The sequence below is a fragment of the Acromyrmex echinatior genome, chromosome 2, assembly GCF_024713525.1.
Source record: "Acromyrmex echinatior isolate Ae372 chromosome 2, ASM2471352v2, whole genome shotgun sequence".
In the NCBI taxonomy this organism is placed as follows: domain Eukaryota; kingdom Metazoa; phylum Arthropoda; class Insecta; order Hymenoptera; family Formicidae; genus Acromyrmex; species Acromyrmex echinatior.
This window is the reverse complement of record NC_141853.1, coordinates 15,763,784-15,787,821: the sequence shown is the minus strand read 5'-3', so window position 1 is coordinate 15,787,821 and position 24,038 is coordinate 15,763,784. Positions and strand designations below refer to the sequence as shown.

Here is a 24,038-nt window from a genome sequence, read left to right as displayed (position 1 = left end):
AATGCGTCCACTGATTTCTGACATTGGCCTAGTTTCCACCGAGGGTTTAAACCGGAAATGTCGTTTAACTTTAACAGGGGAATACTCGACTGTAGTGTTGGTTGGTTCTTACATTCTGATCTGGTTTAGGGTGCGATCGAGTTGCCACTACAAATACTTCGAAGCATTTTTTGATTGGTTAAAATCCTTTCTTCTGATTGATTAATCAAATGCTTCGAAGCATTCGTAGTGGCAACTCAACCACACCCTTAAACGCTTAAACCCTCGATGGAAACTAAGCCACTGACATCGCAGCCAATACGGTAACAAGATTCTAAATCCATAGCTAGTAATCCAGCAGGCTACAGGAAAGCCGCAATCACATTACAGATTGTCAGTTACGATTGCTGATTGTCGATTCTATTTTAGCCTTAAGATAAATTTCCACGAGCTGTTTTAACCGGCTATTTCAGTAACAAAAAGGATCAGGTGATCAAAATGGAATTCGTCAATTTTGACTACGTGATCCTTTTTGTCGTTGAAACAGTCGGTTTGAGTAGCTCGTGAAAATTTACCTTTAAGTTTGTTCGCATTTTGCTTGCACTGGTTGGATTTGTTTGCGCTTTCGTACTTTCGTTTCCTTTTTCTCTCTTGAATATTACGTATGTGTATGTAAATTTTTTAAGATTTTAAACAACGCGAACAAATCTATAACATAATTTATTACATAGAACAGGCCCATATTGTGCATTCTGTTGTAATCACAGAAATCTATAGAAATCTAATTGTAATCATAATTTCGTCAAGTTATGTTCGTAGTACTTTTTCTCTCATTTTATTGCATTAATTATTTTATTTCCTAATTAAAAATTGTTTAGTAAATTGCTTAATTTATAATAATACGCTTAATACATTTAATTCGTAACAGTTTTGCATGATTGCTATCGTAAATTCGAGATTATCTCTAACAAGTGTACGTCAACATTATAAAGTAAACATTACTATATGTAATAATCAATAATTGTATTATAATAATATTTATTATCGTAGTTATTGCATCAAGTATGTCGATTCTAAATACGCTTCATCGAGCAGGAACGTTGGTACGAGCGAATTTAACTCGCAAAGTAAGTTTTTTTCAACAATTTGTAAGCCTATATTCTTCAAGGATATTTGACCAAACTTCGATTAACTTTAGTCGGCGATTAGCTTATCAAGAAATATCTACATTATTTTGTTAATAAAGTAATTTTGTTTATTAATAAAGTTTGTTAATTAATAAAGTAATTTATTGTTTAAATCTGAGATAATAATTAAATTGTATAATTAAGAATTTTGTTTATAGTAACTCTACTAGTTGAAATATCACCGATTAACTTAATCAGTAATTAATTCAATTGGCAGAATGGTTTAATGCAAGATTTCTAATTATACAATTCACTATCCCTAATTTAATTTTTTTTTATGTATCAAATAAAATTTAATTATTCTGTCTATGTTGATAAGCTAGTACAGATATTGCTCAATGAATTAATCGCCACTTAAGTTACTCAAAGTTTGATCGAAGTCGCCTTTATAGATATAAATTGCTTGCAGCTTGATCCAGCGAGAGCCATCACGTTTTCGCTTACACGTTATTCCGAGGAAGGAAATGTAACTAAAGATGATAGCTCAGCTACGAAGACTCCTAAAGTTGCATGTGTACCAATTGTATCAGTAGAGACTAGCATTAAATATATGAATAGCGATGGTAAGAAATTGTTCATAAACTTTAAACGCAATAATTGTTTAACAATTGTAAGATTTATTTTACTTATCATTATCATGTGATTTGGAATTATTCCAAAATGCAGCTTACAAACAGACTTACGGAGATGATCCAGTATGGAAAAAGTATAGAAGAAATTTTAAAGGACAAATTCCACCTAGAAAAACTCGAAAAACTTGTATAGTACGTATGCAGATCTTTCTCATATTATTTACAATACGATAATATAATACTTTTAATAATGCAGTATAATTAATTAGAGAAACGGCCAAATTTCGACTGGAAGTCCATGTCCTATATGTAGAGACGAATATCTTGTACTTGATCATAGAAACGTCAAATTGCTTGAGCAATTTATCAATAAACATAACGGAAGCGTTTTGAGTTACTCGTAAGTATTTAAGGCCAAAATATAAACTTTTGTATAACGCATAAAGCATAAATTATTTCATGGAAAAAAAAGGAAATGAAGGATTTTGTTTTATTTTTATGCATTATATGTTATGCATTATGGAAGCACTTTCTGCTCTCCTCATCAACATTTCTCTTTAAACATTTCTGTTATATTAGCACTTACATTTTTTCATATATACATATATACATATATATATATATATATATATATTGTATATATATATATATATATATCTTATGGATTTAAATATCTTTATAGGAAAACAAATATTTGTCAAAGGAGACACAAACAACTTTTAGTTGCATTAACTAAGGCCAAGGATTACGGGACTATTACATTTGATCTTCTCATAAGACAATATGATTATTCAGAGTGGAACCCATCAAATAATTAATCTTTAATTATTTATATTGTCATATTATATCTGTATATTCCTTTATTAAATATGAATGAATCCAAGGAAAATATGGAAAAGATAGAGTCTACATTTGTCATTATAGGAGGCGGTATAGCTGGAGTATCTTGCGCTGAAGGATTGAGTTTCCTCGCTCCAGATGCAAGCATAATTTTAATTACCGCTAGTCCCCTGATAAAAGCTGTGACAAATATAATCCCATTAGGCAGAACATTAATGCATTTCGACGTAGAAGAAAAGAGCGCAACAGTCTTAAGTGAGAAGCATAAAATGTTACGAGTTATTCATGATACTGCAGTTAAAATTGATATAATCAAGAAGCAGATAGAAATCGGCAGTGGAAAAATCATAAGTTTTAAGATGTTATGTCTTTGTACTGGCGCCAAACCCAAACTGATAGCCGAAAACAATGATTTCGTTATAGGTATTCGTGATACGGAATCCGTATTACAATTTTCTCATAAACTTAGAGACGCGAGAAGAGTCATTATTGTTGGCAATGGAGGAATTGCTACCGAAATAGTGCATGAAGTTAAAGGCGTCGACATGATCTGGGTAATTAAAGACAAACACATTTCTGCAACTTTTGTCGATCCTGGAGCTGCAGAATTCTTTTTAGACAAGATTTCTTCTAAATCTGATGTATCAGGAAATCTTAATAAAGATTTGCCAACTAAAAGAATGAGATATGTTGTATCAGATAACACTCCAGTTAAAAATGGGGCTGCTCTTGGCCCGGATTGGCACAATAGTTTTGATATGAGCGGTACCCATTTTACGCCTACAAATGTCCAAGTTGAATATGAGTGCGAGATATCCAAATTATTTACTTTAGATGAACGAAAACAGTTCGATTCCACAGAAGAGTGGCCAATTTATGCGCAACTAACGAACGGTAAAATTATCGGGTGCGATCTTATTATCTCAGCAACAGGTGTTACTTCAAATTCCAACATATGCGGGTTGGAAGAGCTTGAAAAAGGAGAGGATTCAGGATTGTTAGTGGATTGGAAGCTGGAAACTTCAAAGCAGGATATTTACGCTGCCGGAGATGTGTGTACTGTCGGTTGGCCGAAAGCGAAACATTGGTTTCAAATGAGACTGTGGACGCAGGCTCATCAGATGGGCCGTTACGCCGCAAAATCAATGGTCTCGAATTTACGAAACGAAGACTTCTTGCAAGACTTCTGCTTCGAACTTTTCACTCACGTGACCAAATTTTTTTCCTATAAAGTTGTTTTACTTGGCTTATATAATGGGCAAACATTAGGAAAAAATTACGAGATACTTTTGCGAATCACAAAGGATCAGGAGTACGTTAAAATTATTTTACAGGATGGCAAAATGCAGGGAGCAGTGCTCATTGGAGAAACGGACTTGGAAGAGATGTGTGAAAATTTGATACTTAATCAGTTGGATTTAAGTATGTATGGCGAAGATTTGTTAAATCCTGATATTGATATTGAAGATTATTTTGATTGATATATCATTAACCTAATTGCGATCCATCTGCTCGTCAGAAATACGACATATACATATAATTTCTATTGTGATTGTTTGGCTTATAATATTTATTATTACTATGGCACATAAAATATGATTATTTTATAAAATATTCGCAGTCTTTTATATATACAGTCTTTTAAGCACACAAATTTTAATTTATTTCTGATTAGAAAACAAACTATACATTTCAATTATGTTGAATCAGATCTTTTAAATTTAAATATAAGTATTAAAATTTTCTTTTTTAATCATTAGCATACATTATAGTATTATAATCTATCATTATAACTCTTAGTTTACATATATAATATACAATTTAACGTAATATTCTAAAGTTATAAGTACTACTTTTCTTACAAGTTTACATTACACTTAAAGTAAAATTGTAATTTACAAGTTACTAATTCTACTTTTACCTAACAAATTTTAAAAGTAATATTTTGTGCACATACGTTCTTTGTGTTTCAGTAGGAATAGCTACTAAACTACCGTTTTTTAGTTCAGTTACATAAAATAAGATCTTGTTTAATACAGGTTAAATTAAAAAATATTATAAAGAACAATAATAATTAAATAATAAAAAACTAAAATTCATAAAGACTCGTTTGAATAAAATGGTTTGTAAAAACATATAAATTAATGAAATATTGCATAAATTTAAATTTGTAATGTAATATGTATTATTAATATTATACATATATATATTTCTTATATTTTTAAAATGAATAATAATGAAAGCTTATTCAAAAATAATAAGTATTTCATGCAGATATTTTATCAGGTTCATTGTTCGGTTTTATCAATAAACCTTACGTTCTTTTGAACATTTTCAGCTTTCGTAACTAACGCGTTATTCCGCATACTAGATTTTTTCAATGACATATGATTTGAGCAATTTTCAGTAACTTCTGTTGTTAATTTAGCTAAGTCATTATTAATACTGTCTATTGAAATAGCATCTTTTTCTTTGCATTCGTCTGCATCTTTATTTGAAGAGATGTTCTTTACGTCGTTCGACATGTCGATAACAGTATTATTGGCACTGTTTATTGAATTTGCACTTACATCCTCGCACTCACTCGAATCTTTACTCTGAAAGATATTTTTTAAGGACTCGATAATATCTTGCATCTTACCCAATGATTCAACGATTGATTTAGTGTCGTGGTTTTGATATCGATGGCATAATTTTTTCAACGTTTTTGCGGCGACTTCGATTTGAGTGAGACATGCATTTACATTTTCCTGTTGATCGTGTATTAAGGATGTATCATTCATCGTCGCTTCCAGCATCGATGCGTCCATCGAGAACTGGTGGATACTCTCATTCAATTGTCTCTTTACAGGGGTCATATTTATCGAGATTTTACTGTTATTTAACGAATCTTCAAATACTTCTGAATGCTTACTTTCGTCACACTCCCAGTTTAATTTACTACTCTGCAGTTCCTTTATCGAATCTTCTATATCGTTGTTCCTCAGCCGATAAACCCAATCCAAAAAATCCGTCGCTTGCCACAACGTTTCCATCGAATTAGTCCTATCACGAACGCGAATTACTGACTGCAAATTCTTTTTCACTACTGTTTGTTGTTGTTCAAATTCCTAGAATTCGGAAAAAAATTTAGAGCAAAAGTATAACAATAAAAATTGCGTATAAAATATATATACAAGCAATCGAAAGACTATATTTTTAATAATTTTTTGCATGAGAAATTGTGGGTTCTGCATACAATGATTTTAAACAATTGTACAGTATGAAATGAAACGTAACTTTATTGTAGTTTGGAAAGCTCTCGAGATAAGCTACAAGAATATGTAATAAAAAATAGAGGTTTCCATGTAAAAAAACATTAATGATTTTGATTTGATTTTGACAAGGTCAAGTCCACATTTCCATCATGTGTCCCCCCTTCAAGCCTTGCAACTTTCATTCAAAAAATTTTTCAATAAAATCATCAATTCGCGAGATAATCGACCATATCATTTAAAATCAACATCCTGTATAATTGTTATAAGATAAATTCTCACATAAAGATATCCAGCTTCTTGACATCGTTGAGTCGCTTCCTTAACAAGTATTTGCATCTCATGTAGACTGATTCCACCAGCAGTTATAGCTTCTCCGTTAAGTTTCGTCTTTAGCACATTCTCAATGTCCGCAGTTTTCTCACTCAAAATACTCTCAAGTTCTTGCAGGAAATTCGATTTATACGGTGATAATTTTGCATGACTTTGTTCCAACCGTATTTTTTTAATCTTATTATTGACTTCAACTTCCTTAACGAGTAATTCTTTTTCTAATTCTAGCTCCTTTTTTCTACGATTAATTTGTTCGAGTGCCTGATTTTGCTCTTTTAGAGTAGAACCAAGAACTTCAATCTCCCGCTCGTACGTTGATTTTTGCGAACCGAGTTGCCATTCCACTTCGCGCTTCGCATTTTCGAGTTCCTTTATTGCTTGTTGTTTGGACTCTTCCAATTCAGCTCTTAATCTATTTGAAGAAAATTACTGTATTTAAAAACTGATAAACTCATAATAATTTCTGATAGTTATTTATCAAAAAAATTACAAAATGCAATTATATTGCATATATAAGTACTTACGCCAACGATATCGACACGAAACTATTTACGTCACTAATGATAGAGATAGTAAGTACAAAAATGTAAAATATTTTGAATAGATTCTCTTCAATAGTAAATAAATTTTCTATCGTTATCACTAGCGATAATTTTTTTGTATAAGTAATTACATTTTAGTTTAAAAAAAAATTGATTTTATATTAAAGATTTTTTAATTGTTTTAATACATACTTTTTCTCTTGTATTTGGAGAATTTCTTGGTGCGCAAATTCAAAATCTATCGCTTGTGTGGAACGCTTGACGTTGTAGGATTCATCAAATGGATTTAAGACTTTAAAATAGTGATTACCGCCGATGACTATGCGATCACCATGATTAAGCATAATTCTTCCAGTTACCATCTAAAGGAAAGTAGAGAAATATTTTTATTTGATATATATATCTATCTTTTTTCTATATTAATAATTAATCTATCCATTGTCATTACCTGTCCATTGACATAAGTGTCTGCGCCCTTCTCGGGTGTCAAAATTAATTTTTTTCCGTCATTTTCAATAGCACTAGGAGGAAGAAAAAAAGAAGATAACAAATAATTATACGATATTTTAATTAATAATATATAAGTGAAAGATTAAAAAATGGCGTTAGTCGTTTAATATAACAGGATTCAAATATTCAGCAGAAAGTTAAAATAAGCATTTCTATAAATAGTTTTTGTTAAATAACATACATAAATGCATCTATTTGCAAACAAATTACAATTCATTGTATATTTATTAGCAACAAATAAAATTTAAGTATTGCGTCGTAGGTTCCCGACTCTTGTTCAAATTCCAATTTATTCAGTGAATGAAGATGACCTCATGAATGAAGATGAGACCTGTATAATACTGATACAGTCATGAATATGACAAAGTTTAATTTAAAAAATATATATTAATATTATACATATACAATTAACAAGATTTACAGAAGTATGAAAACACCGAATCCGTTTCTCGTCTGCTAGTCCATCTAACTGATAAAACAATGTATACACATCAATAATTACTATCTGCTTTGTTGGGTAAAAATAGCGACATGCATTAGAATTAGAAATGATTGGACTTGTCATAAGATAAACGATGCAAAGCATGCTGATAAATAGAAATATATACGATAGCTTCGAAAAGTTCCTGGAATTGGTTTGTATAATTTACAGAAGTTGTGAAGAAACGAGAAAAATTCTTATCTAATTGTAAAAAGTAATAAGAGAATGTTTACTCTTAATGTGCGTGATATCGAGTCGGGATTGAAAATATCTATAATTTAAAAAATATACAAATATTAAATTTTGTATTTTGCTGCCAAATTTGTTGACAGATATCAAACGTTACAACAGTGAAGAAATAAAATGATGAAAAATCTCGGATTTATAAATATAAATTATTTATAAATCTCGGATTTATAAATAGTCTCCCTGTCCCGAAAGGACAACACCTTTATGATGTTAACATTAACATTGCAAATATAAAACTTAAAAGAGAAGAGAACCTTTATATATTTTTCAGGAAGGCATCCAGCTTTATGATCGCACATAGTGTAATTGTTCAAAAATATTAGTAGAAGCCTAAATTAATTATAATATTTTAGATTTCTTAGAAATCCGCGGAACTTTTGAAGCTAGTACAGAAAATAAGATAGAAAATATATTCATAGCACATCTAAAATATTATATATTAGACAGAAGAAAATTTAGCATTAACATAAACAGAACATCTCTCCTTTTCTCCCACACCGATCCATTCTCTCTCCTTTTCCCTTTTTTCTACTTTACCTAAACATAAAACACACACACATACACACACAAAATCCGTTGACTAACCAATGCAATTCTCTAACAAGAGGTCCATCCAATAGGATATCCAGTTGTTTAAAAGTGGCTTCGAATTTATGCGTCGGAGCATTCTTTCCGATACGAATCAAACCTGGAGGTATGATATACAAAAGTGTACCAGATAACATAGGATCTGCCGTGAGATTTACGAGACACGGATGCTTATCTCGCTCTTGGAAATCAATCTCAATGGCGACTCCGCAACGACGTAAATATTTGAGCTCCGAGCTTTTCTTCTCTTCAGCTCTTTCTAACTTTTCGCGCGAACTCCTGTAATTATATGTGGCTAACGATTACCGATTCAACATACATCGCAAAAATCGTTAGTCACGTTTACGAAACTCTCAATAACACCATATTTGCACTCGCAACAAGCTTCATTTGCTAGAGCATATTAATCCTGAAACTTGAATAAGTTTTATTACAAGGATAAGATTAAATTATAGTTTTCAGTTCTTGATAATAAGAATAATGTAACGGCTAAGAATAAAACATTATCAAATTAAAAAATCATATTTTACAATTATAATATTTTCAAATGAATAATTCAGAATTTACAAAATTATCACAGCTGACCTTGAAATTGTTTTTTTCAAGGCTGAATGAAAAGAAATCGATAATTTTAAATTAAAAATGTGATATCATTATAAATGAATTTAAATATTATTGTCTTATTTACTTTTTGATCTTACATATTAAGAGATCAAATTATTTCACTTACATCTGAGTAACTGCCAACTGCTCTTCCGTTTTTTTCAATTGATCTTTCAGTTTGTCAATTTCCTTTTGTTGTCGGATGATATCTCTTCCCCATTGATCCTTCGAGTCGAAACGATGAAGTAACTGACGAGGAACAACTCCACACTGCTTCTCATATCCTTCGCGTACCCCTCGTAAACGTAGTACTTCAGCCTTTAATTCGCTTTGAGATAAGTCATTAAATTATCTTTTTGTTAAAATCTATTAGGATAATGGAGATTCAATCCTTTTGTATAATTTACCTCTGACATATTCATAGCATTTGTGTAACATATGACAGTGAAAACATGGAGCTTTTATTGAATTAAAAATTAAATCTCAGGAGATGTTTTACCGAATTAGCCGGTCGTGCGGATCTTCATTGATGCGGATTCGATTAACTATAGCTCGAGCCTGACACGCATATCGAAGGGTCGCCAGGGTCTCCTCTACATGAATATTGGCCGGTGACACCGTTCCCAACATTGCTGTTCGTGAATTTCCTCCTAAGCTTTCCTGCAAAAATGTTTGTTTTTACATATTTTAATTTGCTCTTTGTCTACATAATTTATTCACACTGTACATAGTAAAAAGTACAGCCTCTATTGTATGTGATATCAAACGTTGAAAGCGATCGCAAATCTAATCATTCGTAAATTTAATCGGATATCGGACCATGCTATCATCCATCAATGGTACATTATCTCCTTAAGTAGCAGTAAATAAGAAACAACATTTCAAAAGGTAATTTCCCCTTTTATACTGTTTATTTTTACGGTTCTTAAGATAAACGTTCGGACTTTCCATTTTTAATTCTGATCTTTTAGATTTTTATCTTATTCTGTATAATCTTCTATATATTCATATATATAGGTTTCAATCAATCGTTTATTATTTTTTATCTTATATTAGTCTAATGCGCAATTCTTCACAAGTTTGCAAATAAATAAGGATTTAAATAATCCAACGGAAAATATAAATCAATTCAGAATTTTATGTTTTATACTATTGTATATGAAGAATAAACAGTTTTGAAGTATATCAAATATGCTCAAATATTTTATATAATAATTATGAATAACAGTATAGGAATTACTGAAACATATAATTGCTTATTTGCGAACGGAATTTTTCCTGCTTGTAATGCTAATACTAAATATTATACTATGAAACTGTTATCTTAAAATAAATTTTTACGATGACCTTAAAATTTTCTTTCTTGTATGCAATTAAGAAAATTTTATCATTAATAAACGCAAATTTATATAAAATTATGGAATTAAGCTCAAATGAACTTGCATATTCTATATATTGCATATTACTAATATATTGCATATTATTAATTTTTTATTACTGTTATTAATTATTAATGAGAGATTGTAGGTGAAGATATTAAAATAAAGGGAATTAATAGTGTTTGAAAGAATGTGTATATGTACAGATAAAGTCTTTTAATAGATAGTGTTTTAATAGGAATTATTTTATGGCGACTGGATTCCTGCGTACATTATATTTGATTGTATCTTATCATAATGCGTTGATAAACATATATTATATGGCAAAAATAAATTTCCGATTAAATGGAAAAAAATAAATTAAATTTTTAATGTACAGTATTAATGAAAATATTAATAAAAGCCGTAGATATGAAAAGAAATCAGCAAGACATTAAAAAAAGCTCTTGACAAAGGAAGAAAAGAATGCAGCAAAAAATTAGACGAAACATTAAAGCAAGATGATAATGACACATGGAATATAAATATCGAAAGTGACTACTATTTCACTAATCTAATCGAACATGCCATGATTTCTGATAAATATCACAAAAATATCATGAGAATAAGATTCGATTGATAATCAAGCCAATCATAAAGCACTATCATTATTGAAATACACATGTACAATATCATCTTTTGAGCACATTTATCTGCGTATCTATAAATCTTAACAAACTGCTGCACACGTGATTAATAATGATTTGTTAAAAATAATTTTAAAAAAATCCTCGATATTTCACGGACATTGCGATGTGCTTTGATATGACTATAATCATTTGTGATCGAACTCTTGTCCATGTGAAAAATATGAATCAGTCGCAAAAAGTTGACTGTATTTATCATAGTCAGCAGAATGAAATGCTGTTTTTTCCATGCTGTTTTTTTTAGTGTTAAACTAAACTGTATTAATAACTTCATAAATTATCATTTTTTATGTATTATATTATATTTAGTTAAAAATAGAAATATAAACAAAATAGTAAAAACAAAAACTCAAAATTATTTTAAGTGTTTAATGTCCATTTATGATTTAATTTACTTTTTTTTTTGTTATTAGAACTAGTAATTATTAGAACTAGAAATGGGCATAAATGCAGCAGGCAAAAAACCAATACTATTTAAATATTTATGAAGAATAAATATGGAAGAAAATGTTTCCATTTTGGACAAAAGGAATTTCATTAAATATAATAGAATAATACTCTATTAAATTTTAATATTTTGATAAAATTGGACAATAATATATTATTATATTAATATGTTATTATTATATTATGTAGATAATAAAAAAAATGATAAAAAGACAGGAAGAAGATAATGATTTCATTCTCAACAGTGCCTTTAAAAACACCGGATGCGATAATTGTAATACAAGGGTGATGCGATATATTTTTCATGATCGAAAAGTACATTATCGATATGCCATTGTAAAAGAGGCAAGGTTTTTTTGTATAATAAGTAAAAATCGGCAAAAACAGGAATGAGACTTCGGCGCCAGAGTGTACGCATTAGTGCGCACGTACGCACGCTGTTGCGTGCGCGTGTGCGCACACACACACAAACGTACGCACGCATTCACGCACGCACGTAAGCATGCGGTTCTCCTCGTTGCGTATGTCATTACCTTTTACGCGTCGCACAAATCCACACGAAACGACGAAGGTGATTGGCGGAGCTGAAGGTGGGGCACCAAGAACGTAAACGCGAGCGTAAGCGTTCCGAAGAAGAGAGGGAGGGAAGATGTGTTGAACGGAAGAAGCGGTAAAAGGGAGGACGGACAGAAAACCGGTGAAGCCGAGTGGGGAAAAGACTCAACAGATAAATATTATACGCGTAGCGTCCGCGTCACTCTACGCTCCGTCAGTTCAAAGCGAGAGCCATCGGCGACGAGAGTTTCGCTTCTTTTTTCTCTCTCTCTTTTCTTCCCGCGGAAGAAGAAACTGCGTTTCTACAACCCGAACGTAACGGGACGTGTGACGACCTTATCGTCTTATCAACCGATCCTCTAAAGCGATCTCGGAGTAGCTTACAAATATCAACAAGAAGACGCGCTAACGAGAACTTGACAATACAATCACACCACCCTTTCATTTAACATTATTAAGCGTTGATCAACGTAAACTACTACGAGGGATCATGGATCTCGTTTACATACCAGAGCTGTTTACCTATGGATATTTGAGGAATCCGCAGTACCACGATTACGAGCAGCCATGGAACAGAGACTATTTCAAGTGCGATAGCAGTAAGTCTAGAATCTTCTCTTTACCTTCTTAATTATCATGATTTAAATAATAAATTTATATTTCATTCGATATTTCATGTTGGGAAATCTTGACGGAATATTTTAACGGTAGAATACGGATAAATTCGTATTATGAAAATAAACTTGTTTTTTAGAATTAGATGACCTTAGAACTTGACTTATTAATTGATAACAAATTGCAAGTATGTTCTAAAAAACATGTAGTAGTAAGCGATAAAGGAGGCCTTCTTACATTATATTTATATATTTGTCGCAACCAAGTTTCTTCGAATAAACATACAGGTACATTTTTTTTTCGCAAGGCTATGTTCAGATTTCTAGAGTGCTACGAGGGTCATTGAATGTTAAACAAGTGGTTCGTATTCGATTCCTACACTAGACTGTTCTAGAACTTTCTTTTTCATTTTCAACAAATATCAAATGTATATCTATCTCTCTCTCTTTAAGTTCCAAAAATGTACACTAGTTCATGGAAAACAGACCTAAGGAAAATTGAGAACATTCCAGTGGAAATTTGAGCCCTAGAATACCTTTTTCTTATGGGGCGGAAATATGAAGCGAAAATTTTTTCCATTAACATCAGTGATAAAAAATTTTTATTAGGTGTTGGAATTAATTCGTAGCGTTTTTAATGAAAGAATGTTATTTATTTCACATGAGCATTAAAAAATACATTAATGAAAGTACTTCCCATCACTTGTAAAACGCTACGAATTAATTCCAACACCTAATACTAATATCAAGAGTTGCTAATAGATTAAAAATTCTTAAATATCCAGATTTAAAATCCTTAAAGTTTAAAAAAAAATTTGAAAATAATTGCACTCTTTAATTCAAGACAGAATTTCAATTTAAAATTATAAATATTTAGTAAAAATTAAAGATTTGAAAATTGCTATTATGAAAAATTTGACTGTTCGTTATTCAAAACGTTTATAGACGAAGCTCAGCTTAAATTTACTGTGTACAAATTTTTTGTATTGGATAAGATTTCTCTTTCTTTCTCCACATACAATGATAACTTTGTGAATAACTTTGTAGCAGATGTGCCGCGAAATTAATTAGCAATATTTACTCGGCATACTTTTGCAAGCAGAATATGAGACATTTTTTTCAATATAAATAAAAGACGCTGAAGTACAATCTTACGAGAAATTAATTTGTTGATTCAATCAATAAAATGTTCTTTTCGAATCTTTTCCCACCTGTGCTGCTTTAAACATTTTCACTTAAACATCAGAAATTGACCAAAATAAACCGTATGAGATAAACATCATTTTTTTGGCCAGAAAAAATTACGAGGACAACAATTAGTTATCTCAAGATGATATTTCTTCGCGCCTTTCAGCGCAGAAAGACTTATCTTATCTCTAATTTTATAAAGAAGTCTGGTATTTGGATACTCATCTGTTAATTAATTCATTGTATAAGTGTACAATTTCTTTATTTATTCACCTGAGTCCTCGAAATTCAGAAATCTTCAAATAGTTTACACATACGTGGACATTTTTTCATTACCCGAGACTTGTCATTACCAGCTACTCTGATATCCACTCTGATATTTTTTTATTAAGTTGTTCACGCAAATAAGGAAAGTACTCCAAACGACAGCATCGACATTACCTTACATGATCAACATAAGAAAAAAAAAAGCGAAAGAGAAAGTCTCATTTTATTGCTTTATTTTATTTTGAAATATTTTTTGAGTAAAACCTAATAATCCGCAAATTTTCTATCTAGTTTCTCCTTTTCTTGAAATACACAGATGAATACTAAAATAATACCCACATATTGAGAGCATAATAATAAAAAGGAATAATAAAACAAGGCAATAAACTAAGATAAAGCAGTCAAGGTGAGATGAACTAAAGAAGCGATGAAAGAAACTGCAGAAAAATTAGAGCGGCTGCATTCCGGAAGTTCCGGACGGAAATACTTTCATCGGATGTTGCGTGGAAATTGCAAGAATTATAATTGTTACTCTTCGCGGTTGTTAGCCGTGTAATTACACACAAGCTATATTCGTCCGTGTAATATAGCAGGAGGGGAGGAAGATGTTTGTTATTTGGATGAGAAAGTAGTGCACATAAATGCAGCGACAATAAAAGTTATTGCAATTGCAAAAATAAATTTTCCAAAATTATCTGTTACGTTCAAAAAAATGTTGTAACTATTCTATGACTAAGATTTGACATAGTTTCTTCCGTTTTTTCTCGTATCTTTTTATCATATGAAAACAAATTTTATCATAGTTACGATAAAAATCAAATATGAAATAATTACTCAGAAAAGAGAAAAGTATAATGTGTGATTTGAAATATAATGTGTAAAGAATACTAAAAAATTATTGCATTATAGATATCGAAAAAATATAATACATTTTTCGTTATCAAGTATCGTCGATATTCGCGCAGGCTATCGTGAAACAATTTGCGAACAAAGCTGTTTTGTATAATAGAGACGTCATCATATTTTACGCCGCAAGATATATCAGTATAAGCAGTATAGATAAATAATGGATAAAAGTTATCTGCAGATAAAAATCAAACATTTTAGATAAAAATAATAATTTCATAAATACGTAATTATTGTAACGTACATATTCAAAATTATTTTAAATTTATAAATATATGTATATTATTAATAAATATATTATTAATAATTTTATATATAATAGAAATTTTCCGAAAAAAAAAAAAAGATTAATATTATTACACAAATAAGTATATTTGATAAATTGCAGAAATAAGTATACTCGATAAATTCCTAGCTAATTTATGTCACATTTTTATTAAATACGTATCTAGCTAGAATTGCGTACAACCAGATATTCTACCAGTCATATCTGTCAAGTAGATTAAAAATATTGAATATGTATGTGATGAAATCACACATTGTATTATGTGCACTTTCCTTCTACTATACAATTTTAAAATACTATCTGCATCAATACCCTATTAATTAATAAGTATATTTTCGTCTAAAAAAAAAAAAGAAAAAAAAACCCGCTAAAACACATCAATGACATGAATAAATAATGCAATATCTTTATCATGTATTAACATATATATTAAGCTACTATAATCTAAATATACTTTACGTTGTTGCGGGGAAATAATTACGTTATCACGAGAATCTGCACTTTTGATTTCTATTGGAGCACATTCAGTCAGTAATATTTCTTTTATATGACAGCTACTTACAATTCTTTTTTAAAACAAACGACTTCAAGATATAATTTATGCTAACGATAACTATATTGGCCAACGACTAAAAGAAAACAAATCGTCTTTTTATATCGACACGTGCATTACCGTACATTTCTCATGCAAATCCTTGTTTACGTCGTCATAACGAGATAAGAGTTACATAATTAGACAAATCAGTGGCACGAAATGTTTATTTGCGATTTTGCCTATCTCGATATTCTTCATTTCTTGCTTTACATCGTCTAGTAACTGTTGCAATAGCAATAATATTTCGATATGCTTGTTTATTCTATATTAACACTTCCAGTCTTAACGCGGATAAATAACAAAAAAAATTTCATGTTATCGCATATGAAAGATAAGCTGCAATATAACAGATAAAAATAAATATTTTATTGAAACGCGTAAGAAAAAAATGCCTCGATTAAAAATTGATTACGTCGCGAAAACAATGTACGCTCGAATTACTATTGTACACATGTTATCGACGCTACTAAATACTGATTACATAAGAACTGTGATATTTTGACATTTTCAGAAATAGCAAATTCTTCTCTTTCAGTCTAAGAAGAAAAAAGAATGCATCTCGAGATAGACACGATCGAACAATCCTATTTCGATTGCTTCAAGCGTTTGTCACGCGTATGCTACGTTTCTGTGATACACACGTGTCTATTTTTAGCCAGTTCTTTTAGCGCACTATATAATCCGAATCACGTTTCAAGCGCAACAGCATCTCTCCTTATCAATTATTTTCGACATTCAACGCAGGGGATACTCGGCATTAATCGTAAACCTTCAATTTCAATTATGTTAATCGAACTTGGAGTAGAAGCTCTTTCATGAGAGACAAATTTTTAAAACGCATATTTCAATTCTTCCAGACGAGTGAGTCGTTTTTATTAGACTAATCATCCGTTTAAGAGTATAATTGCGATTCGTCAGTATGTTTGCGATTAATTCCCAAGATTATTGTGCGTAGTACGTCCTCGAGTGTCTCTATGAGGTGAAAGACAGATTTCCGTGACTCACGAGCTAAGCTATAATCATCTGGCGCTACAAGTGAACGTGTTCAAGATTTTACGTCGGAAGTTTTTGTTTTCGTTTTTCTTCAATTAACACTGAAGCTGTGACGGTCACCGGCGCATTATACTAGTATGTTTCGTTGATGCAAAATAGAAACTGTAATTACATTCAACAAGCTAAGTAGCTATATAAAGAATGCATTATACGCAGTAGTTAATGTATTTGCTGAAAATTTCGTTTGTTTATTTCTAATCATTTATTATAGCGATAGCAAATGTGACTTTCAGAACCTTGTAAACACGTGCACAGCACGATTTAGTAAAGCAAAATGACTTTCGTCTCAAATAAACAACGAAGAATTTGTCAATTTGTTTAATAATAAATGTATAATTTAAATTCCGTTAGTCGCTGTATTTTTTCAGATATAAAATATTATGAAATATACATATTAATTGCAAAAGATTCACTCCATTTTGTATTCATTAGCATTGTATGATTATTTCAAGAGTTCGATATTTTAAGTATAAAACGATTTCATTTTGCGAAGAAAATGTCGACAAGTTCTGATATTTTCTTTGATTTAATTCTTTGATTATTGAAATGTCAGATAGATTTTCTCTGAAAAATACTTTGAATTTTTATCATAAATTGTACCACATGTCGACTTATCGAGAAAAGTATCACGTCGTAAACATTCGCGTTAGTAAACTTAGAACCGGTATACCAAAGAATAAACAAACCGGTTTGACGAACAAGTTTTATGTAACTTGTAAAATGCGACATAAAATTTCTATCAGACAGAAATATTGAGACATCAGACATAATGAAATATTTTCAATTTCTATTAATACGCGTGAATATAAATATTCCAAAAAAGTATGGCAGAAACATTTATCTCAATCGATGAAAAAAGTTAAATTCCTTCTCTTCTCATTAGTCTATTTCACATTATTGTTTAGGAAAATCAGTGGAAAATCAACGAACCGTACAGCAGCAATCCAAAGAAAACTGTCACTTTTGCAAAGAAATGAAAAGAAGAAATCTGGCAGTTTACATAAGAAGTAAATCACGAAGCGATTCCTGTTACGAAGGGATTCAAGAAGAAGAGGAGAACGACGTAATGTACAATGAGAGAAAAACCGTAAATACCGACCGAAATAAGTCGGCGAAATCGTCATGCAGTGCAAAGAAATCATAGCTTCTTAGTATAATACTTAGTATAATAATTACATAATGGTCACAACAATAATATTAATTTTATATTAAGATGAGCATAACATGCAAATGTAAATATAAGTACGTATACACTGAAAAAAAATCAACTTAATAAACACATTTAGTTTTAAAATATTGTTATAATTAACTAAAAACATAATTTCATTATATACACTGAAAAAAAAAATTTGTTCAACTAACTAAACACATTTAGTTGTTTGCAGATTTGGTTAATTCAACAAATTTTATTTAATCGAATTCAATCGTAGTCTGCTTAACAATGTTCAATATTAAGCAAACTACGATTAAATTATCTATTATTACTAAATGTGTTTAGTTAGTTGAACAAATTTTGTTTTTCAGTATACATAAAAAGTTCAGTGTAAGAAATTATGTTTTTAATTAATTATAAGCTAATATTTTAAGTTTATCATTAAGGAGGTTGTAAGGCAAATGCAATATGTTAAGAATTACTTGAAAAAATTACAGTTTATTCTAAATTGCATTTAAATTTAATACAAAAAAATTAAAGACAGTTGACATCTGGATCAAAAATTATTTCAATAAAAAGTAATATTTTTTAAATTTGTACTCTAATAGAAATATCTGGAAATGTATTATAAAATGATGAAATAAAAATCTCAATTTTTTTTATAAGCACTTTATGAATTCAAAAATATTTGTATAAAATTACATTGAAATGCAGACACTAATTGCTTTAAATAAACAAAATATTTATTTGTTATAAATTAATTGGTGAATCTCAATAAAACTTCGCATAAGTCATTTTTAGTACTTAAAATATTTATATAAAAAATTTAGATTTTTGTTATTATTTTTAAAATTTTTGTCCATAACAATAAAATATCAAATAAAATAAATAATCTATAAAAATGTGTTGCTCAATAAAAACAAATTGTTATGAACACAACTTTCACAAGTATGTAGTTTGTGCAAGGCATAAATATTAATATATACGTTTTATGTCTTTACAACCTCCTTAAATGCTATGTTTCTGAAAATACAAAACGATAAAAGAGAATCGATTTTTGAATTGTTTTGTATTTTATATATATATGTGCAACACAATTTTTAAAAATTATAGGTGTATAAATTAAGTACTTAAATTGGAACAAACTAGATGTTATATCCTTAAAAGTAGGTGTAAGTAAAATGAATTTCCGTTAATGAATAAGAAGATAAAGTTAAATTAAGATTTATAATAATTAATTTATACTGAAGTATTTGTGTAAACAGAAATATTTTATCATTACTACTTCATACATTCTTTCGGTCATACATTATGCAAGAATAAATTTGTTCAACATTGATCATACGCTAGTCATTTAATAAATATCTGCGTATTATAAATGTAAATGTTAATACGCTTCTAAAAATATTAATCACTAAGACTATTTATTATGACTGTTAAATTTTATAAATCATATTGACGTTTGCACGAATTAGATTTATACTATTGAAAAAGTAAAAAAGAGAAAATATTATTAACACTTAATACACATCATTTGGGTCATTCGTGTCCTGTGTATTTCTTTTCTTTGATTTATATATATATTAGGTGTAGTAAAAAGAAATCCATTATTTTTCCAATAGATGGCTTTAGTAATCTGTATCTCGTCTACACGTGATTGGAAAAATAATGGATTTCTTTTTACTATACCTAATATATATATATATATATATATATATAACAATATTATATACAACAATTATGTATAATTTATATACACAATTTATATACAATTTATTATAAATATACGACTTACTTTCATGTCAAAATATATTGGGTCATTTAAAAAGTATCCGCGGTTTTTAGATGACCCAATATGTAAAAATTGCTTAATAATTTTTATATACTTATAAGTGATGAAAATTAATCTAGAACATGAAAGATCCATTGTGTGTAGTAAGGATGCCAAAAACTAATGTATGTTACAAGGGTTAAATCAATTGTAATTTTAGAATCAGTTATCTTGCTTGAGACAATAAGAAAAAATATATTTAAAATTGTACGTTTTAGTGATTTTCACAAAAAGTTTAGCAAAATCAATGATGAAAAAATTCAATGAAATCAATTCCATTACAACTTCATAAATTAACTGCTTGATACATAAGACTGAATACATTCTTAGGATAAGTGTATAGCGAAATAAGTTAATTTAAGTACATATTATTATTATTATGCTGACACAATAATGTACGACGTACTTCTGAGAAATAAGATTTTAATTTTTTTTATAGAGGAAATATTGTAGGAGCCAGAATTAATTGATATGCTTTTTCTTTACTTGCAATTATTTTACTTGTGATATAACAATTGTATCTTAAAATATGTATTTTAGTTTGTATGATCAGACATAACAAATTACGTTGCTATCATAAGCATTTTTACTTTCCATACTTGCATAATTTAAATAAAATTATCCAATGATTTGTAAACATTAAGAAAAAAATTATTATAAGATATAGTAATAATAATTTCAAGGATATACATAGATGTCTATTTTTTCTTTCTCTTCAGTAGAAAAATTATCACCATAAACTATCTAAATTTATTTATATTGGATACTATACAGAGCAGATTGCTATTTTATATAATCACAAAGTGCATGAAGTAAAAAAGTATTAATATATAATAATATTTTATAACAAATTAGAATAGATTATGTAAGGATTATCGCGTAAAGTCTACATTTATTTCTTTATATCTATTCGAAGATATTTTCAAGCTTTCAATTTTTTTAAAGAATGTGTTTATTGAATTTGCAGTAATTTTCATATTTCCGTTAATTTAAAATATACTAATAGTACTTACCTTTAATAGCCATGTCAACACTGATTCACGGTACGGCACAAAACCTTGTTTACGATTGTTTGTGTTCTCTGTGAGTGATGCAATTACTTTTCCCAAGGTAAGTAAAGACTTGTTAATAGATACACCTTCCTGTTGAATAAAGCGATATATATTACAGTATTATCAATTATTTAATGAATAAAATGTATCAGAAACTGACCCTTAATCTATCACCAGTTGCAGAAGTTTGACTCAATCTCTCACTGCCAGCTAAGTCAACCAAATTAATTTTACTACGACGATCAGCATCAAGTGGCTCACAATTCAACTTGTTATCTATATGCGTCTGAGTTAATATAATACTGAAAATGCTGTGAGACCGTGAGCTTTTCTCATTCATACCAGTTGCGGCCGTGGCTCTTTGCGAGTTTCCTACTTTAAGCCAAGTCTAAAAAGATTGCGTCAACAAAGAAATAAGTATATATTTAAACAATCATAATTATGTCATGAAATTATGAAAGTACCTGTAAGTCTTTATAGTTTTGCACACAATGCTGACTCAAATCCACGACGTAGGGTCCAAAGACAGGATGTTCCCTTACTTTAAGGGGTGCCTTCTTCGATCCATTATTAGTATTCGCCAACAGATCATGTATTTTTTCATTATATATTTCAAAATAGCTAATTTCTACGGTAGTCTCGATCTGTGGATTGTTACACGCTCGTGTAAATATTTCCTGGCAAAATCTTGGTATGATACCGACTCTCTCGTCAAATGGCGTTGCGCTTAATTGCACAGATTCTGTGCCCATTAAACTATAACTTTTTCCTGATCCCGTCTGTCCATACGCGAACAAGCAGACATTGTATCCCTCAAAAGCATTTTGTACTAAGGGCAACACCATATTGCGAAAGACGACCTCTTGATTGGCATGACCAGGTGTAAGCGGATCATTGTATGAGACAAAGCAATGATCATACATAAAAGTGTGATGCGCAGATTCGCATTCCACAACAACATTCTGACCATTTCCTTCTACAATTGTAGTAACCTTTGGATCATTTAATTCTCTGAAATAACAAATATTGTGTGAGTAATGAAGTGTTTGCTAGCAAATATAGAATAAAAATAGAAAACAAAAAATAAATTAAGAGTAAAGAAAATCAAAACTTAAAATCTTCAAATTAATTAAATTTTAATTAATATCTTATTGATAAAACAATTTTATCAGTAAGAAACATTACATACATATAAATGTATTAGTCTTTCAAAAATTATAATTTGATATATGAATATTTCAATTTTAAATAATTAAATGTACACATACAAATATATTAGGTGTTGGAATTAATTCGTAGCGTTTTACAAGTGATGGGAAGTACTTTCATTAATGTATTTTTTAATGCTCATGTGAAATAAATAACATTCTTTCATTAAAAACGCTACGAATTAATTCCAACACCTAATAAAAATTTTTTTTATTATATAATGGTTAATCTTACTTGGAATTCAAGGGTCTGATGCGTATTCCAACTGTAAGATTGCTACTTTCACCATCATATATTGTCTGTTCTCCAACAACTATGTCATCAATTTTCTGGGATGGAGTTTCCAAGTGTACCACATTAAAACAGTCTGGTGTGCTTTGTGATAGAGCATGATCGCTGAAGTAACGTTTCACAGGTGTCCTTGCAGTGGATAAAACATTGAATTTGGTATTGGCACTGGATGTATTTATTCTCTGCTTAGGTGTATAGAATTGTATAGCAGGTATTTTTTCATTGAATGATCCGCTAACAAATTTTGTTGTTTTAATTGGGGTCTTTACATTCCTTTCAATGGATGCGACATTACTAGATACATCTTCCTGTTTTGTTAGGTTTGTAAGTTTTAGACATGATTCTGTATTGGATGATTTGCTTGGAGGCCCTAAGGTTTCTGCTATTTCAGGTTTTGAAGATTCCTTCTGTAAAGGACATTGCACTACCTTGTTTGTATTCTGTCCCTTTATTGAAACTGATGACTCTTTGGACAAAGGAGGATACACATTTTTCTTTCTGCAATAAAAATCATTATTTTATTTTGTTAAATTATTTTATTTATCAAACATAATAAGATTAAGACTGGGTTGTTCCATCTTTCGGTAAATTTCAGCTCACTGTTTTACTCTCTTATTCCCTTATGCTCTCCTTATACTCTTATTTTTTTATTTACCTAACAAATAAATTATCATATAGTTTATCTGAAAATAGAACAATCAGCCCTAAATGAAAAGAGAAAATGAGATTTAAAAAAAAAACATTTCTAATTTTAACTTTTATCATTTTAATATAACTACATTTGTATATTTGATTTATATAAACATAAATAAAAATGGAAAAATTTTATTTGGAAACAATGCGTAGTTTACGCAATGTTTATCTCGATGACGTGTACGATAATTTTTCATTCTCTCATCTTGCAAGTGACGGTTAAACAATGTCAAGCAAACTTGGTCTTACGTTTTTATCGCAGGGACGGTGTTTTCCTTGTTAGAACTCCTCGGCGAAGTCGAGAAGATAGCTTCGCAGTACCCGTGGCTAGAAGATTTCAAGCTCTGGTGAGACATTTCGATAGAAATCGCAGAAAAAAAGCTACTTGGTTCAGTAGTGAGATGATGCAAACGGAATTTAAACGAATTTGAGTTTTGTGACCTAACTTTACGAGGCACGGGACTCACAGCACGAAGTATAAAAAATATAGACGCGACGCATGACGAGAATTCGTCCTCTCTCTGGAAAGCTAGGGGCACAGTATAACAGTATTATAGAGTGGGTATAAAGAGAATGGCGTCAATGCATGTGCCTAACGCTGATTGACTCCGCCATTAAGTGTCCTTAGGGAGCGTTTATATGTGAGCGCTCGCTGTGGTGTATTCTTTTAGATCATCCAATCAGTATTTTAGATC

At 30.0% G+C, this 24,038-nt stretch overlaps 4 protein-coding genes across 11 annotated transcripts; 3 read left to right on the top strand and 1 right to left on the bottom strand.

The window, feature by feature from the left end:
* Nucleotides 1-252: 252 nt before the first annotated feature.
* mRpS18B (mitochondrial ribosomal protein S18B) lies at nucleotides 253-2,636 on the top strand. Of its 7 annotated transcripts, none has more exons than XM_087416588.1 (6): nucleotides 253-302; nucleotides 1,030-1,106; nucleotides 1,559-1,729; nucleotides 1,833-1,930; nucleotides 2,008-2,138; nucleotides 2,421-2,636. In XM_087416588.1, exons 1-6 carry the CDS (start codon nucleotides 268-270, stop codon nucleotides 2,554-2,556), a joined length of 648 nt encoding a protein of 215 aa, XP_087272714.1. In that variant the 5' UTR covers nucleotides 253-267; the 3' UTR covers nucleotides 2,557-2,636. The 7 variants fall into 7 exon arrangements, with proteins under 7 accessions (XP_087272714.1, XP_087272708.1, XP_087272727.1 ...); XM_087416582.1 differs by having other exon boundaries at nucleotides 1,547-1,729; XM_087416601.1 differs by lacking the exon at nucleotides 253-302 and adding an exon at nucleotides 489-641 and having other exon boundaries at nucleotides 1,576-1,729.
* Pyroxd1 (pyridine nucleotide-disulfide oxidoreductase domain 1) lies at nucleotides 2,608-4,192 on the top strand. The gene has a single exon (XM_011065382.2). It carries the CDS (start codon nucleotides 2,608-2,610, stop codon nucleotides 4,057-4,059), a length of 1,452 nt encoding a protein of 483 aa, XP_011063684.1. The 3' UTR covers nucleotides 4,060-4,192.
* A 25-nt stretch (nucleotides 4,193-4,217) lies between these two features.
* On the bottom strand, nucleotides 4,218-23,842 carry neb (kinesin family member nebbish). Of its 2 annotated transcripts, XM_087416451.1 has the most exons (12): nucleotides 23,593-23,842; nucleotides 22,594-23,148; nucleotides 21,615-22,161; nucleotides 21,311-21,538; nucleotides 21,112-21,240; nucleotides 9,638-9,798; nucleotides 9,266-9,466; nucleotides 8,533-8,814; nucleotides 7,156-7,228; nucleotides 6,900-7,069; nucleotides 6,115-6,577; nucleotides 4,218-5,688 (listed from the first exon to the last, which is right to left on the bottom strand). In XM_087416451.1, exons 1-12 carry the CDS (start codon nucleotides 23,697-23,699, stop codon nucleotides 4,867-4,869), a joined length of 3,738 nt encoding a protein of 1,245 aa, XP_087272577.1. In that variant the 5' UTR covers nucleotides 23,700-23,842; the 3' UTR covers nucleotides 4,218-4,866. The 2 variants fall into 2 exon arrangements, with proteins under 2 accessions (XP_087272577.1, XP_087272580.1); XM_087416454.1 differs by lacking the exon at nucleotides 8,533-8,814.
* On the top strand, nucleotides 12,353-19,775 carry LOC147910543 (uncharacterized). The gene is made up of 2 exons (XM_087416619.1): nucleotides 12,353-12,804; nucleotides 18,020-19,775. Exons 1-2 carry the CDS (start codon nucleotides 12,696-12,698, stop codon nucleotides 18,256-18,258), a joined length of 348 nt encoding a protein of 115 aa, XP_087272745.1. The 5' UTR covers nucleotides 12,353-12,695; the 3' UTR covers nucleotides 18,259-19,775.
* Nucleotides 23,843-24,038: the final 196 nt, after the last annotated feature.

What these genes read in the sequence shown, in the direction of transcription:
- LOC147910543 (XM_087416619.1), top strand. Translation starts at nt 12,696, where the DNA reads ATGGATCTCGTTTACATACCAGAGCTGTTTACCTATGGATATTTGAGG. An exon ending in CTATTTCAAGTGCGATAGCA is followed by an intron (nt 12,805 to 18,019) that starts GTAAGTCTAGAA and finishes ATTATTGTTTAG; the next exon opens with GAAAATCAGTGGAAAATCAA.
- mRpS18B (XM_087416582.1), top strand. Translation starts at nt 268, where the DNA reads ATGGAAACTAAGCCACTGACATCGCAGCCAATACG. An exon ending in CTGACATCGCAGCCAATACG is followed by an intron (nt 303 to 1,029) that starts GTAACAAGATTC and finishes TTATTATCGTAG; the next exon opens with TTATTGCATCAAGTATGTCG. An exon ending in GGAAGCGTTTTGAGTTACTC is followed by an intron (nt 2,139 to 2,420) that starts GTAAGTATTTAA and finishes ATATCTTTATAG; the next exon opens with GAAAACAAATATTTGTCAAA.
- Pyroxd1 (XM_011065382.2), top strand. Translation starts at nt 2,608, where the DNA reads ATGAATGAATCCAAGGAAAATATGGAAAAGATAGAGTCTACATTTGTC.
- neb (XM_087416451.1), bottom strand. Translation starts at nt 23,699, where the DNA reads ATGTCTCACCAGAGCTTGAAATCTTCTAGCCACGGGTACTGCGAAGCT. An exon ending in TGTTGACATGGCTATTAAAG is followed by an intron (nt 9,799 to 21,111) that starts GTAAGTACTATT and finishes ACATTTTTGCAG; the next exon opens with GAAAGCTTAGGAGGAAATTC. An exon ending in CTTGTTAGAGAATTGCATTG is followed by an intron (nt 7,229 to 8,532) that starts GTTAGTCAACGG and finishes TCTTCCTCCTAG; the next exon opens with TGCTATTGAAAATGACGGAA.